This window comes from Archocentrus centrarchus, chromosome 8 (assembly GCF_007364275.1).
Source record: "Archocentrus centrarchus isolate MPI-CPG fArcCen1 chromosome 8, fArcCen1, whole genome shotgun sequence".
Classification (NCBI taxonomy): Eukaryota; Metazoa; Chordata; class Actinopteri; order Cichliformes; family Cichlidae; genus Archocentrus; species Archocentrus centrarchus.
In genome coordinates, this window is record NC_044353.1 from 10408150 (window position 1) to 10425912 (window position 17763).

At 39.7% G+C, this 17763-nt stretch overlaps 1 protein-coding gene across 5 annotated transcripts in view; it reads right to left on the bottom strand.

The window, feature by feature from the left end:
• Positions 1 to 17763, bottom strand: part of mei1 (meiotic double-stranded break formation protein 1) — a 59044-nt gene that overhangs the window by 15039 nt on the left and 26242 nt on the right. For 4 of the 5 annotated variants that reach the window (XM_030736585.1, XM_030736584.1, XM_030736582.1 and 1 more), the window contains 9 exons: positions 16127 to 16283; positions 14606 to 14756; positions 13602 to 13787; positions 13260 to 13382; positions 12508 to 12697; positions 6605 to 6718; positions 5480 to 5590; positions 1548 to 1726; positions 1128 to 1212 (listed from right to left, as the gene is read on the bottom strand). In XM_030736585.1, the coding sequence (XP_030592445.1) occupies positions 1128 to 1212; positions 1548 to 1726; positions 5480 to 5590; positions 6605 to 6718; positions 12508 to 12697; positions 13260 to 13382; positions 13602 to 13787; positions 14606 to 14756; positions 16127 to 16283 (1296 nt within the window). The remainder of the gene's footprint in view (positions 1 to 1127; positions 1213 to 1547; positions 1727 to 5479; positions 5591 to 6604; positions 6719 to 12507; positions 12698 to 13259; positions 13383 to 13601; positions 13788 to 14605; positions 14757 to 16126; positions 16284 to 17763) is intronic. The other variant, XM_030736583.1, reaches the window with a different exon arrangement.

Here is a 17763-nt window from a genome sequence, read left to right on the forward strand (position 1 = left end):
ATCACGGAGCAATGGGTGCATGAGCACATCTGAAAGGAACTGAGAACAAGTTTTGAACAGAAAAGTGAGAGAAAGAAAGGGCAAGAAGTTAAAGATGTCCGTGCCAAATACAGAGAGAGAGAGAGAGAGCGCGAGGCGGAACAAGACAGAGTTGAAGGAAGTTTAGCGAGATTGTAGGACCCAAGCAGTGATTGAGATAAAGGGAGCAACAGGGGTAAAAGGACTGCTAAAACACAGTGGAGTCCAAACTGAGTGCTGCCAGCCATCTGAATAGCACTTAATGCCATGTACACTGAGATTAGAGCCCTCTGAGGGAGGGTGGACTCAATTAGTGGCAGACGAAAAAAAGGGAGGAGAGACAGGGCAAAGCGATAGAGAATCGGGAAGAGTTAGAAATATACGGGCAGAATGGGAAGCATAGGAGAGATAAAAATTGAGAGCAAGACAGAGAGAGGATGCTGAGTGACTAGAGAGAGAGAGAGAGAGAGAGAGAGAGGCAGGCAGAGGGAGGGAGCCAATACATCACAGCAACTCTGACAGGCCACTTATCCAGCTGACAGACAGAGATGCAGGAGCAGCAGGGATGATCTGTCTCCCAGTGCAGCAGTGGGATTGGGGCCACTTAATATAATGAAAGTGTGTGAAATGCATGGTTTGGTTAGCTCCACAGAGGATAAAACATTGACTTTACTTTTGTACATGTAAACCAAACAAATGTGGACCCCATTAGTAGCTCCTGGTTTGTACAGTATATGGACAGATGCTACATTAATCAGGGATGCCTAATGCTATTCAAATATAAAGCAATCTCTAATGACATGTACTCAAGGTATCTTGGGTTTATAGAACATCTAATGTTTCCATAATTGCTTTGGACTGTGTCAAATTATGGAATAGATGAAGAGGAGAACAGAGGACTGATCAGGCAAATCTGGAGGAAAAAACTGAGGAAAACAGAAAATATGAGCTATCCACAAATACAGAATATTCTGCAAAGTTTCTTTTGTATTATTTGGTTAAGCACTCTTGCTATAATTTCACTGCTAATGAATTGTTTTGATATCTGCTGTCTGCAAGGGATGAAGACTTACAAAGACAATTTAACAGTAAAATTTGGCATCTCTTACTCAGCAGGAGATTGTCTGTGTTTCTCTTCTGAATAAGGAGTCGCTGCACAGCTGTGTCCAGACTCCAAGTGATGCTCTTATGGACCTTAAATAATAGAGAAAGAGAACGAGAGAGGGGGAAGTAAGGAAAGAGAGGTTAGAAATCAGGAATATAACAAGATTAGGACCGAAGTCTTTGCAAGTTAAAATGCATTATTATCCCTGCAGTGCCGGCAGAAAGCAAAGAAGTGTGTTATTTTATGCCACAGCCTCACTGAGATATGCATCAAGCAAATCCAATTTCTGCTTTGCATTCTGCCCCTATATCTCAATCTATACTCTCTTTTACATTATGCTCTGTCTTGCCCTTGACTGTGCCCTGACTGTATGAAGTTGTATGCTGAAGTTGTGATAAGAGCAGAGCTGAGCTGTTGTGTGTACCTGAGTGGAGTGAACACACTGCAAGGTAATGAGGGAGGACAGGAGTAGATGGCAGCAGCAGAGCAGGGCCGAAGGAGGACAGGCTGATGGAGAGAGGGATGGAGCGGAGGAGGAGGAGGAGGTGAAGACTGTCTGCAGCTGGTCCATCAGCCCACAGTTGGAGAGCAGCATGGAGACAGCTGGGAAGGAAAAGGAACAGTGTTATCACACTTTAATGGGATGTGCGCTTGTATTTCACTGCACTGTATGTGGGTTTTGATAGCAGCTGGTCCTGATGACTGCAGAGTGACGTGCTGCAGGAACAGACCTACAACAATGTAAACACCTGCAAGCTCTTTGTGATATTATCAACTGAAAAATGTGTTCAAATGTACTGTGCTCTCCATATATTAAAGTGGGGGCAGGCTGAGGAACTTAATGTGATAATATAAAAATATAATGTAAGGGCGACTCATTAACACAGGGGTTACATTCAGTACATGCAGCTAACAAAGCCACCTTTAAGTACTAAAAAAAACCCTATAATTACACAATATTAAATAATCAGATATTCATTTTTCTTTGAAACAGAGTAATGTGTTACTTTTCCTGTGAACCAGCTGAAATAGTGTCTACCCTGAAGCTGAAACAACTAGCATCTGTAAACTCATTACTAGTGATAAAGAAGTGTGAATACACAGAGAGACTGCAGGAGAAGCTGCAAAGTAGGGTTATACAATTAATCAAATTTTAATCACAATTTTGACTTCTCATAATTAAATGAAGATGATTGAGCAATACTGAAAATGCGTGCCCCGCCAGTAGAATGCAAAGCAAAAGCAAATCAAGCGCTCCCAAAATCACTGCCTGACCATGTGTCTGCATGTGCCAGTCATTTATAACAAAATTCAAATGTCTGGCACTGCAGAAGGTGAAGAGCTTGTCCCTAGAAACAATTCATTATCTACTGTTTGGAAATACTTCATGTTTAAGGCAAGTGATGTTAACCAAGAAGAAACTATATGCAAAGACTGCTGTAGAGTTGCATCTACACTGCAAAGCAACACAACTAACTTATTCAACTACCCGAAAAAATCCTATACACTTATACAGCATAATTAATAAGAGAAGGCAAAGAAAACAGTGCAGTGGTTGCTAACGTGGAAGACTTTATATTTTCCTTCTAGGAGATGCACTTAGATCAGATGAATAAATACCTTATTTGTCTGCAGAGATTAATTTATAACAATTAATTAACAGGAATGTAGCACAATTTGAAAAGTGATATCAGTATTCTGCTGATTTGATTTTCTATAGTTGTGGCCAAAAGTTTGAGAATAATGTATTGGTTGTCATAAAGTTTGCTGCTTCAGTTTTTGTGATGGAAATTTGCAAAAACTCCAGTATGTTGTGAAGAGCGATCAGATGAAGTCCCTCTTTGCCATGAAAATGAACTAAATCCCAAAAAAACACACCACAAAAGTACCTGCTGACAGCACTTCAGTGATACTCTCGGTGTCGGTGACATCACTCTGTCATGCTGATTGAGTTTGAATGGCACACTGGATGCTTTAAAAGGAGTAATATTACACCTAAACCAACCATATATCAGATCATCCAGAACTTCAAGGAGAGAGGTTCAATTGTTGTGAAGAAGGCTTGAGGGTGCCAGCAGTCAAATGTGAATGCACATGCAGTGAGGCGAAGACTTTTGGGGGATGGTCTGGTTTCAAGAAAGGCAGAAAAGAAGCTAATTCTCTCCTGGAAAAACATGAAGGACAAACTGATATCCTGCAAAAAGCACAGGAACAGGGCTGCTGAGGACTGCGGTAAAGTAATTTTCTCTGATGAAGCCTCTTTCTGATTGTTTGGGGCATCTGGAAAAAATATTCTCTGGAGAAGAAAAGGTGAGTGCCACCATCAGTCCTGTGTCATGCCAACAATGCAGCATTCTGATACCATTCATGTGTGGGGTTGCTTCTCATCCACGGGAGCGGTTTAACTCACAATTTTGCCTAAGAACACAGCCGTGAATACAGAGCGGCATCAAAACATCCGCCGAAAGCAACTTCTCCCAACCGCCCAAGAACAGTTTGGTGAAGAACAATGCCATTTCCAGCATGATGGACCATCATGCTATAAGGCAAAAATGATAACTAAGTGGTTCAGGGAACAAAACATTTGGGTCCATGGCCAGGAAACTCCCCAGACCTTAATTCCATTGAGAACTTGTGGTCAATCCTCATGAGGTGGACTGACAAACAAAACCCCCCAAAATTCTCGCTATCAGTTGATCAGCTGATTAACAGCATGCCAGGGTGAATTGCAGAGGTTTTGAAAAGGAAGGGCCAACACGGCAAATAGTGACTATTTGCATAAACTTAAAGTAATCATCAATAAAAGCCTTTGAAACTCATGAACTGCTTGTTATATATATACTTCAGTATATCATAGAAACATCTGATAAAAAGATCTAAAAACTGAAGCAACAAACTTTGTGAAAATTAAAACTTTCGGTCACCCCTTTATTAAGTTTAAAAATAAGTAATTAAATAAAAACAATTATATAATAATTATATAATATATATATATATATATATATATATTTTTTTTTTTTTTTTTTTTTGATGCAAAGACCTGTACAGATATGAAGATGTGAAAGCTGTGTTATGTTTACATGACAGTGCAATAAAAACACCTGTCACTAAAATCAGTGAATAATTATGACAAATAATCAGGATTTCCATATCATTATTATTTTGACCATAATTGTGCAGCCCTAATGTAAAGTAATACTACTGACATTATTAGCTTTGCTTCACAGTGGTATCCCTGCTGTCTGGCCACCAGGTTTGCCAGAGATGTTGGTGTACTGCTTAGCACTGCTGCCTCACAGCAAGAAGATTCCTGGGTCCAACCACAGTTGGAGTCTTTCTTTGTGCCTGAATGGGTTCTCTCCAAGTACTCCGGCTTCCTCCCACAGTACAAAGATATGCATGTCAGTTTGACTGGTAATTCTAAATTGGCCATAGATGTGAGGCAGATAAAGTGCCTTTTTAAAATTTTTAAATTTTACAGAATAAAGCACTGCATGAATGTGTGGTGGGGCTTGTAGTATAAAGCATTATGGGTGGTCAGCACGACTAGAAAAGGAAACTTGTGCAGGGAAATTTTTCAACTCTTGATATAATCAATAAATAAATGTCTTTGGTAAGAGGCAGTGTAACAGGTCTGGAGGCATGCTTGTTGTCTTTTGTAAATAATATTCAAGCATTAATTTATTAAGCTCTTTAGTATTGACATTTTTGCATTTTGGCTCATTGACTGAGCAACTTTGTTTTCAGACAGATTTCTAATAATAAACACTTTAATGCATCCCATCTGATACAGGTCCCTTATGTTCTTATTTTTCTATCCACTGCATAAAGCACTAGTGATTTTATCCACCCATCTTTGGATTTGTGTGAGATCTGTGACCTTACATGTTACCATGGTGGTGAGTGCTATTTGTGTTTGCACGTGTGGTTTAGTCTGTGCGTTACAGATACTTAGCTGTAGCAAGGTAACAGCGCGAGCCTGATTGCTAGTCATTGCTTTTGTGCAAATGTGTGAGAAGCTCACAGACTTGACACCATAACAAAAGACAAAAACAGAGACAATGCCCAGGACTGAGAGAAAACCTGTGTGCTATTTCTACTGCAGGTGTGAGCTTTTATGACTATTATTTGCTTTGTGCCTCGGTACAACGTGCATCAAGGTCAGGCTCTCGCTTCTCTCAAACAAGTGAGATGGGAGTGAAACTGAAAGAGCGCAAAAGGTGAGCAAAACATACTGAGACTGAGGGCGAAGAGGCTCAGTGTGTGAAAGGTGTGACATGAAGAGAAGGAGTGAATAAAAGACACAGAGACCATGCAGAGAGTAAGTAAAAGTGACAGTAAGAGCATGTATCCAACCTCTGTCAGTGCAGTGTGCAGGGCACAGCTTCAGGCAGCAGTAGAGGTAGCTGAGGGCAGGGAGCAGGCTCTCTGTTTCTCCAGGCTTCAACCTCCCAGCTATGTTACTCACTGACACACACACACACACACGCACGCATTATAAGTTATTTATTTCTGGGAATTGTACCTTAACCATATTCATAACTACTACACAGCTACCCCTAAATGTAATGTCCCCCAAAAGAAGGTGAAAATCCACAGTTTTCTCACTTCTTCATTTGATATTTTATCTGCAGTGTTATCTGCGTTTGATAAGGATTTCACACAGAGACATTCAAATGAGATGTGATGTAGCAGATAAAATGTTATGCCATGTCAGCAACTGAAAATGTCAACTAAAATAAAAGGGAACAGTTGCATTAAAGATCATGATAAGATTTTTTTTTTTTTTAATAGGAAAAAAGAAAGTAGTGCCTGCAGTACTCCAAAGAAACCCATAGGTGTACTAGCACCCTCGTTGGAGAAATACTGCCAAAGACAACGGCATGAAAAATGCAACTTACAGCACAGGCCGAGGTTCCAAAAATGTAGTAAAAAAGCGGTAAGTCACAGAGGGCTGAGGGTTACTGACATCAAGGCGAAAAGCAAAACAAATTGGACCCAGATCATAACAGGCTTAGAGTTATGAGTTGCCGTCAAGTAATGTTCAGTGCAGCGTTTTCATCTGCAGATCAGCAGAAAACGCTCCTCTGAGTATGTTTGTGATGACAATATTAAATCAAAGGTGAGTGAGGCCTAACTGAAATACAGATGAATGCAGAAGATGAAATCAGCAGCACAACATTGTCTCTCTCACTAGATAATTATGTTTCTGTATGGTAAGATGGCATGTTAGTGACAGTGAAAGAAAGCGAGATGCTGTTGGAGTAGTCTCTGTGGATGACTGGAGGAGTGAGATGAGTTGTCTGTTGTTTGAACATTTCTTGGTATCACTTTAAGAGAAACTGTTTGTTGTAGCAATCACTCTACTAAATCTGCCTCTAATATAGGAGGTCTGTGTGGTTATGCAGATAAATTAGATAAATCCTGCGGGGGAGAGAGCTGTGCTCAGTATGACATGTCAGCAGCACCTTGGGGCCTCACCATGGTAGAGCAGCTTGAAGTGCACTCCTTCCATATTACTGTAGTGGGGAGATGAAGGCAGATCACTGGCCTGTGTCACACAAAGCAGCTTCAGCACCAGAGGGAGTGAGTTCACTGCTCCATAAAGACACACACAAACAAAAACAAACCAGCAAAACATGAAGGTAAAAACATAGGATGGAGAGAGTATGTGTGACAGAGAGAAAGATGAAGCTAAGAGAATGCCTGACAATGAATTAGCGTTTCCCCTCACCCCATTACTTAAGTCTGAACCTGATCTTCTCAATGTCTGTCATGCCAAAATAGAGGACATGGCCCAAACTCACACTCTATGAGATAAGGGATTGTCATGCATTCACTTGTGGACTTTATGAAATTTGGTTTGTCTACAAGGGATTTCTAAAGCACACACACGTCATCAGGAAGCGAAAGGAACAAAATGAAATAACCATATCTTACTCAGAAATATTCAAAATGACCATACACACTTTAGGCACCAGTATTATGTATCTAGATATAGTAAGGTTAAATGGTGGAGTAAGAGGGAGGAGGAAAAAGGACTCGAGGTGACAGGAGACAAAGGGCAGGGGTACTTTAACTGGAAAGAGACTTCAGGCAAAATAGTCATCTACATTCCCCTTTCACCGCTGTATTGCATAACATTAAAATATCTCCCCTTTGGGATGCCGCCGCACTGAAGCTAATATAAAGTATATATTAATGCAAATTGCAGTGGGCTGAATTGGAACACGTGGAGGGATAACAGGCTGTAATTCCCTCAGGACCCGAGAAGAGCAGGAAGCAGGCAGAGGCTAACCACAGCAACAGTTTCTGAATCCCCAGCTGGCACACTGCTGTTGTGCCCTTCAGCTGTGCTCATTAACCTGGGCAAGTACACAGACGTAATAACACCATACGGCAGACACCTACAACAACAAAAATATTCTGTGCACATTTACATTTCTTCTTCTTTCTTTTCTTTTCTTTTTTTTTTTTTTTTTACTTTTTCAACTTCAGCATTTCTCTTATGTTTTTTTTTTTGGTTATGATATATATATATACAGCAGTGGTCTGAAAACATCTGAAGCCCAGAAGCTACTTCAGGCAGTCAGCTCGAGCTGCTTCTTACCCACGTGACATGGGTATACACTCTCCTCGAATCCTTTTTAAGATGTAAATCTCCCTCCCTCTGACATCTTCTCCACTGCTGCCTGTGATTTGACCACTCCGTCACTCCAGCATCCACCTGCAGGTTCCAGTGGGGTATTTATTTAACTGTTTACTTTGTTTCCCATGGAGATCAAACCTACCATAAAGATTTGATCTCTATGGGAAGTCCCATAGAGATTAAATCTCTTTTACAAGATAGATCTAGCCAAGGTGGCAGCCACACAAGCTCACAACATATCAAAATAACCAACAAATGCTCAACGCTTTGTGGGGTGAGCTGTACTCAGAGCCCAGACTCCAAAATGTAAGTATATTCTGCCACTGTAATAAAAAAATTCAAGCATAAATAGATTGACTAAAATGGTAATAACCATAAATTCTACATAAATTGGCCTAAAAGTAACTGTTCAATGTAACCAAAGCCAACAGGGAAGTGCCAAAAACTGCATTTCCTCATCTTCCTTTTTGGCTCCAAAAGCAAATCAATCCCTGTATAAATCCATCCCAAAATGCCCAAATTAAGAGATGATTTAAACATGTTTACAGTAAAAAATTATTTTGGCCGGTATGGCTAACGGGTGTGCAGACACTGGCAGCTGTAGCCAATAACTGTCTAATATCCTTTAATTCCACTAACAGTAGTCACCTAACTGTGACTGTGCTAGCATTATGTGATAACTTAGCACTCCAGAGAGCTAAGATAGCAGCCACCATAAAGACGATATGGAGGCTTCAAAATGAGGGATCGACAAACCGATGGGAGTCATCATGATGGGTATGTCCATCTGTTACATACAGTCTATGAATAAAGCACAGCAGGTTGAAAAGAAAGTCTCTGACTTAATCTGGCTGTGTCCAACTACATCTTAGTTTATAGTATCTCACATCCCACTGGCTGTACTGCTAAAGGAGGCTGGGAGAATTCATTTTAAGGGAGGTTTAAAGGGTCCCTCCTTCCAACATTAATCAGCAGTGATAATGACTTTTTCTTGCCATTTTAATCCATTTCAAAACTAACCATATTTTAGGAGGCTTCGGTTAAAATTCGATTGTTATGGCAGAGCTTTTAAAAGAAATAGCACTGCACATAAACTGATCATCATTTCCAGCTGTTAATAAGTCATCTTTTAGGATATACCATTTGGTCGCCCTGAACCATCCTTGAATTTGAATAAATCCGAGTCAATATAATCTTGGTACACGCGTGTGCCCTGCAATACGTGTCACATTTTTCTGCAAATTTAGTAATTTGAACAAGAATTAAACTGCTCTTCGACTATCCCTGAATGTGAGCATAACCATCCTTTAACTCAGAAAGAAAACTCTGCCAGGGAAAATGGACCCACAAACATAAATCAACACAGGTGTCCTTTCAAAAGTTTCTTTCCATATTTGAAAATAATTAGACTAAGTGCTTTCCATTATGTTGCACAAGACATTGTGCCAAATGGCTCAATTAATCCATGTACATTACATAATAGATGTTTTATTATGGTGTATTCTGTTATTTTTAACCCCCATTAAAACATATTGGCACACTCACTTCAGGTTTATGGAGCTAAAGATGAATTAATTGTAAAGATGTGTGTGTGTGTTTTTTTCACATACACTTTCAATATATTACTAGTCTGCTAGTTTCTATTATTTTATCATTTCTGCCATGAGAACTAGAAACACCTGAAAACATGAAGCCTTATAACCTTGATAAATTTGAATGATTTAATTAAATTAAAACTGGTATCCAAGATCTTGAAAGTCTGAACGATCACCAGCATGCAATCTATTTTTTTGTTTGCGTTGTGGTGAAAAGCCTGAGAATTAAACTGTGTTAAACCAAAAACAGTTCTTTTAATCAAAAAAAATTCTGTTTTTTTAAAGTCAATATGAAGAGATAGGCCTCTCCAAGCAAATAGCTGAGGTGTGGCTGCTGCTGCTTCAAGCTGAATAAATCTTTCAGTGTTTGCTGTGTGGGGAGAAAAAAGACATACATTTGATCTATTACATCTCATTGTGTGGGAGCCCACTGCCCCACCTTGTAGGTGGATGTGTTTCTGTATGTATGAGCTTTTGCTGAGCGGGGCTGAAACAGGAAAAACTTTTATTTACTACAAAACGTTTTAATTCGGATGACTAAGGAAGATGAACAAAACAGTGTCCTACATGATAAAAAGGTGAGCTGCTACATTTACCTCTATATAGCAACTGTAATTAACCGTATCTGTGATTTAATGAGACGTAACTGAGCATTAAGCTGAATCAGCTGGCATTAATGTCGATACACAAAACTGAGTGATGAATTCATTCATTCAGAATGGTGAATCACTTTATGTATGAGAGAATTAATCTATTAGTACAGTGATGTATTTTGTAACCCCAGAGTTGTAATTATTATCACAGTGATTAAGGCATTAGCATTCGTGTGCCTAAATTTGGGATCAAGGTTTAAAAAACAGAGAGCTGAGGGCAGATTTTTGGTGGAAGCAAGAGCTCTGACTGCCTGACAGTCAGCAGAGCAGACATCAGCGGTATAGTTGTGACTACTAAAATGCTGAGCAATGTCACTTATGCTTAGCATGAACCTTTTTATGAGAGGCCATTTTGTAAAGTAAAAATGTATTTTTCAATATGCTTTAAATAAAAAGAAATATTACAGTAATGTGCAAAAGCCTTGAGCCACCCCTCCTTTCATTTCGTTCACTTTATTGAAACGTGCAAACATACTGATACAGTATATCAGGTAAAAACAGAGTTTACACAATTCTAAGGACCTTGAAAGTCAAGCCTGAACTCTCTGAGGCAGCTTTCTTCTCATTTCTTTAAGCAGTCTTCAGGAATAGTTCTCCAGGCTTCTTGAAGGACATTCAAAGCTCTTCTTTGGATGTTTCTGCCTTTTGTTCTGTTCTCTGTCAGTATGATCCCACACTGCTGCAATAATGTTGAGGTCCGGGCTCTGGGGAGGCCAATCCATGACTGATAGTGTTCCACTGTGTGTTTTTCTATCCAGGTATGCTTCACATTGAAAAATGAAGCAACTACCAATCAGACTCTTTCAGATGGTTTTGCACATTGGATAAAAATCTGATGGTACTTTTCTGGGTTCATAATTCCATCAATTTTGATAAGATCTCCAACACCACTGGCTGAAATGCAGCTCCAAACCATCAGAGAGCCTCCACCGTGTTTTACAGATGACTGTGGACACTCACTGTTGTGCCTCTCTCCCAACCTCCTTCATACATACTGTTGATGATTTGAACCAAAAATTTAAAATTTGGATTCATCACTCCATCAGACCTGTTTCCACTGATTTTCAGTCCAGTTCTTGTGTAGTTTAGAATAACTCAGCCTTTTCTCCGTGTTTCCCTTCCTTAAGAATGGCTTCTTGACAGCCACCAGGCTCAGGATTTAATAGCTGTTCATCAGACAAAATTAAAAACTAGGGGGGGACAGGTCCTTTCAATCTGTGGCACCGAGGCTCCAACTGCATTTAGCTGACTCTGTGGACTCTTAAAACGCAGCTGAAAGCTTTTCTGGCTTTCTGTTGAGATTCTTATTGTTATTAACTGTTTTTTTTAAACTACTCATTTCTATTTTATTTTGTGCCTTAGCTTGATTTTGTGTTAACTGTACTTTAATGATCTATTATATTTTTACTGTGATTTTTAAAATTTATTTCACTCCATTTTGTTGGATAGAACTTTGTGACTGCTTGTCTTGAGAAGAGTTTTATAAATAAACGTCCTTCCTTACTTACAGTCTTCTATTGAGACCATTTCTTCAGTGAAGGATCACCTGAAGGGCCAGTTGCACCTCTCTGGATTTTTTCCTGTTTCTTAAGGACATGACTTTCAGATACTGCCACTTCTTCTTTTGAATGATTCATAGTTCAATGTTAAGTGTCTTACCAAGCAAAGAAAAAAAAAATCCTCTGAAAATAATCAGATACATGGACTGGACTGAAAATGAGTGCAAAAGCAGCCAATGTCCAAAGAAAAACTATGAAAGGCCTTCAGAAAGCTGGAGAACTATCGCTCAAGACCAATTTAAAACATTACATCTGGATCCTTGGAAGCAAAATATAAGGAAATGAGAGGTGGTCCAACACTTTTGCACAACACCCAATATCTGTTTGTAAGTTTGTGTAAATACACATTCAAATGTATTAATAGTGTATCTGTACACAGATGCAATCAACTCTTCCAACAGAGAGGATGCTATTCAGAGCAGAGCCTACTTAAAAACTGTTCTGCTATAAAAACAATTGGAATCACATATTATGCTAAATACTTTCCTTGATTGAGGCACATTAACTTCAAATGAAAGACTCCATTACTGCTTCATCACTGCACGGCGAGAGCACGAAGCTGTCGTCAGAGGTTTTATGCTGTGCAGTTTATCTCTGTGTTTTTAGGGAGAGTTTGGAGAAGTTTGAATTAAAACTGCTATCTTGTTTTTATTTTTAGTCAGCTCTCCATGAAGCTGATAAAAATGTCACCTGGTAATTAAAAAATAAAAAACAAAAACAAAAAAAGAAAGAAACTGCAAAGCTGAAGTGAAATTTGTTTTATCTTTGCTATTTTGGCACATCTCTTCTCATCTGTTTCAATTCACTGGAGTCTAAGTTACACTGATTCCTGCCTTAAAATTGTTTTTCTTTGAGGATGCTAGCAGTATTACTATATTTCCTCATTACCTTTATAAATCTATACACTCTGTGAGACTGCGTTTCTTACCCTGTGCAGCATGTCCCTGCTCAAACCCATGGTTTATGTCTTCCACGCTGACACGCTGTAAAGCCCGGAGCAGCGCTGGCCTGAGGTATGTACACAAGTCTGCCTTGTAGTCTCTTTGACCTCCCAAAATAACTTCTAGCACACCCAAAATTCGCTCTGCTAAGGGAGCCTCTTTGGTGCAAACCATGTCCTGTGGTCAATTAAAAGACAGATACAACAATTAAGGTACATTCATTTTAGACTATCTCTTGGTAACAGCATTATCCTAATGCAGTAAGGTGAACCGGTTCAGTCAGAACAACCATAGTCAAAAGAAGAATTAGCTATGGCAGCACGGCTCTTTCTGGGACCTCCCCACCCTTTCATGTGCATACGTGAGAGCAGCAGCAAGACCCCCATACAGAACAGAGTATGCATCAGCAACAACAGATATGAAAATGATTAAGTCAAGCACAGCATGAAAAGGAGGATCTGTGGTGGAGGTGAGACATATAGTGGCTTGTGTGGGCAGCACCTGTGGGCAAGTTAAAGAATCTTAAATAGTATGTCGTATATGAGATCTGTATGCTGGATACTTAGAAAGACATGATGTGGGACGGGAACTGCGAATTTACTCGATGCTCGGTTTCAATTTTTCTTTCAAACAGTTCAATTTGCAATGCAGCATTCAGAAGCATTAAAATGTTGTGTGTTCATTTGAATATAGCTCAATTATTAACTCTAAATTCCTATTCAAGGTCTTTGGTTCTCACCAGGAGGGTCAGTATGACAGCTGGGTACTTCTCCATCACAGACAGCAGCTCCATGGTTACTGTGTCTGACTCCTGATCTGCCCTCTCATCTGCACTGCTTTCTTTCCCCTCCTGTGTGTCTGCCTGTATGCACAGATAAAACCCAACCTTTTCATCAACTCTGACTTAAGAGAGTTAAAGGAAATTCAGAAAACACACTCCAGTGCATCTCTAACAGTTGCTCTGTTGGACTGAAACTAATTAGTGAAAGATGCTGGTGTGAAATGGGCAAAGTGAGTTCAATCGAATCATTGAATTATTAACAAATACTTGCAAGTCTGGGATTTGGTTTAAGGAGATTACCATGGAAGACCCTGCTTCTGTGTGCTGCTCTTGCTTGGTCAACCACAGTTCCAAGACCAGGGCACCGAATTTCTCTGCTAGCTCTGGGTAGCGACACATGAAGTGGAGCAGCGAAGGATGGTGAAAGTAGAGCAAAGAGAAGCTTTGACAGGAGGAGAGTGCCTTGCTGATGCAATTCAAAGAAGCCTTGAATAACAAAGTGAAGAAGGATTGATGAAGCCAAAGTATTCTTGAAGTTAATGTACACATCCAAAAAAAAAAAAAAAAGAAACTTGCAATTTTGAAAATCATTTCTTCTGTAATCTTTTTATGTTCACAGTCAACGTAACGTATATAATACTAAGTACTTGCAGCGAGGCTGCATAATATTCTTTGAAATAAAGAAGGAAACATTTTGCATGTTATTCATCTGTGTAGCTGAACTATAGTTAATATTCTTTGCTGGTGAATTCTCCACAGCACAATATAGATTTTGTATCAAGAGCTGAACATGAGCAATCAAGCTCTGACTCTAAGTATTTCTAAGCTTGCTCAAAAATGGTTTCCATATTCAATCATGAAAGACTTTAGCTCCGGTACGTGCTGCTCTTTACGTCTGTGCATGTGGAAAAAACCCCCATCATTCTAAACACGTTCACTTTGATAAGATCCCGACACATTAATATGGCATTGCTTGTCAGTGTACCTATCTCAACCTTCAATCTTTTTCATATTGTTAGACAGATTTACAGAACACAAAATATATATTTTTTTTAAAATAGATTTTTTAAAACCGTGGTAGACATGCCTTAGCTGTCAGGGCATCACAAAGTGATAAAAGGTTTAAAAAAAAAAAAAAAAAGTTAAAAATACTGGAGCCTTAAGGCATCATAACGATAACTGAGAAGCCTGAAAACTAGCTAAAGTTTAAATTTTACTTCAATGATGATGGTGCACAATATGCAGTAACTACTTAACACATTTTCTGAGCTAAAGTGTGTGTTTAGATTTTGGCTTAGAGTTACCCCATCAAGACAGGGGCTCTTGTCCTGTGTCACCGCCAGCAGATAGAGGGCAGAGCGGAGCACAGTGTGAGGCAGGACGCAGCCGCCCTGCTCCTGCACTGAACGCAACAGCCACACCACACTGGAAAACACTTTCTGGTCTGGGAGGAGCCTGGATTTCACACACACACACACACACACACACTAATGGAATTACTTGCAATATTCAAAATTCACATAAATAGGGTCAAACATTAACATTTGATCGCATACAAACAGAGCAGACACATTCAGCTTGAGGTTAATAGAGCGGTCAAACACTCCAACTCTGTGTGCGAAGAAGACAAAGTGTCCCTAGGGACATGTTGATGGAAGAGACTTTCTCACACAGAAATCAACACAAACAACACCAAAACATACACAAAGGACATGTACACACATTCAGAGATCCTATCCTTGAGTATACAAACGCCACGCACCCTCAGCCCTCCTACGCTATGTAAATCTCTGGCCACATCTCTCATAATCTTGATGAGACCGCACAGTGGCAGGGAGAGGTTTTCATCTCCTTCCCAGGAGGTTAACGCATAGCTGAGGATCCGCGGAAAGAAAAATTGAAGTTTCCAAAGAAGCCGACATGATGTTTTTCTCAGGTTATAAAAAATGTATTTAAGACCACCCTCGATGGGCCACAGCAGAACTGCTGGAACAAGGAGGGAACTACAATGACATGTAAAATCAGCTGAATTTATATTCATGCAGGTCTGATATATTCGATATAGCGCGACTGCATTTATCATCTGACATTTTGGTTATGTAAACATGGTAATATAGCTTAAGTGTTGCATTTCCTCCTCTCAAAGTATGAAATACAGCAAAGCTAAACAGTGCTTTGAGAGTGACAGACATTAAAATTCAGATGTTTGGTCATCATATACATACTACTAATGAAAGTTTCGCAAAATTACTGTAACTGTAAAAAGCATAAAGCACTCAGTGGGGAAAGATGCAATATTTAGTAAGGTCAGTGTCAACATACTATAGAGAAACATTTACATGCAGACAAAACTGGAACCCAGACCAGCTGTGCTGCCAGCTGGCTGCCACCACTGGTATCGATTCCAGAGCCATCTGGTAACATTGTGCTTTTCGTATTGATTGCCTTAGCACAGTTAATATAGTGCTACCAAGCAACCACACTGTCCTGATCACAGATACATTTTTGTTGCAATGTTACGGGGGAATAAGGTCAGTACTCGAGGATCAAACTATGCAATAACCCTCTTACTACGCCACTCTGCAGCAGCACTCTGCACAAGCGCTTAGAATTTGTATAAGTAAAATGCTTTTTGCTGATGCTAAAATATGCATTGGTTATTTTCACTTTCACAAAAAAATAACAGCTTGGAACACAAGATTGTTGGGCACTTAAAAAAATGTTTGCTATGTTCAACTCTGAAATGCAGCATAATAAATCCCAAGAGTGTTTGACTATATCTAAATGTGTAATTCCTCTTTTTTGTTGCTTGTGTGCTCCATTACCTGTCTTCTTGCTCCAGAGCGAGGTACAGCACTATCACCATGCAGTATTTAGGAGCTTGTGGTCCTTGATATTTACACAGCAGAGAGGGCCAGTCTGACACACGATAACACAAAGAGGGAAGGTTGTGTAGCAGAAGATTTTCCACCTCTTTAAGATCTGAGGGACGAGTGAGGTGATGAAACAGAAAGGAGAAACAAAATCAATGGTAGGAACATGAGGAGGAGAAGGTTTGAGACAGATAGAGAGAAAGCAACGAGAGAAGGTGGAGGGAATGAAAGGAAATGTATGAAGGACAGAGGTGGCTGGAATAGAACAAAACACAGCAGAAGAAGCCCTGAGGCCAATTTTCCAAACAACTATTACTCACCAATTTTGTGTGTTTACGACTGAAGACAAGCCAAAGCTGATGTTTATGAAAAAAATCTTATAGGGGCAAAAATGAGCGAGGTTGGGCTGACTTCCAAACAAATACAAACATAAAGCCAATATCCATTATGAAGAAAACATGGCTTCCCTGGATGCTTTAATTAATGTCTTATATTTTTATTTGAAAAACACATTCTGTTACATAATATAGAAAAAATAGAAATAAAGTCCCTAAAGGGAAGATTAAAAAGCACATAGAATGATGGGTGTAATATGAAAGGGAACATGAAACTGCAGAAGATGAGAGACAGAAGACTACATCTAAAAAGGAAGACCAGAGCAAGTGGAGAGAGACATAGATAGATAGATAGATAGATAGATAGATAGATAGATAGATAGATAGATAGATAGATAGATAGATAGATAGATAGATAGATAGATAGAGCTAACAGTGAGAGGGAGAGGAATATGAGCTGCAGCTTCTAAAGAACAGAGTGGGACCAACACAGAAAGAACAGGTGGCAAAAAGGAAGGAGAGCAACGTCATGTGTAGTACACAGTACCAAAGAGTCCCAGGAAAGCAGAGTTAGAGAAAGGAGAAGAGAATGACAAAGGCACAGGAAAGGCATAGTCCCTGATCCATGACTACACAGTGGGTATACAGTAAAACAGTCTGTGTGAAGTGCGACAAACAAAGTAAAGAAAGAAATGGGGGTAAAAAACACAGAAGAGCAGGAAAAGGGGGAGAGGGTGGCAAGAGTGAGCTCTGGTCTGGAGGGGCCACTGTAAGTAAGAAAATACACTGATACTGTTTAGAAACCAGAGGAAAACGAAAAGGGTTCCAGTCACCGATGGAGCCATCACCTCCAGGGAAAGAGTCAAAGACTGAGGCATGAAGAAGAGAGGGCTGTACAGAGTTTTAGAGGAAGGACTAGGACAGAGAGGAACACAGGAACGGGTAGACAGATGAAGAAGACGAGAAAGGGGACAACAGATGGGAAAGAAAGAAAAAAAAAATATGCCCACACGGCACGTAGCAGTGAGACACTGCCTCCTGCTCAGGTTCTGACGAACAGAAAAGAAAATCAGAGATGAGAAGAGTCTTTTCTTAAACACATGATATTAGCAGACATCTTTTCAGCACAATAAGGATGACACGTTAATGTATCACAAGAGTAATCAGTAATATTCAACCTAAAAAGCACTAATGACACTGTCATATCTTGCTCTGTGCACAAACAGAAAAAAAAGTAGCAGCTAACAATCCTAA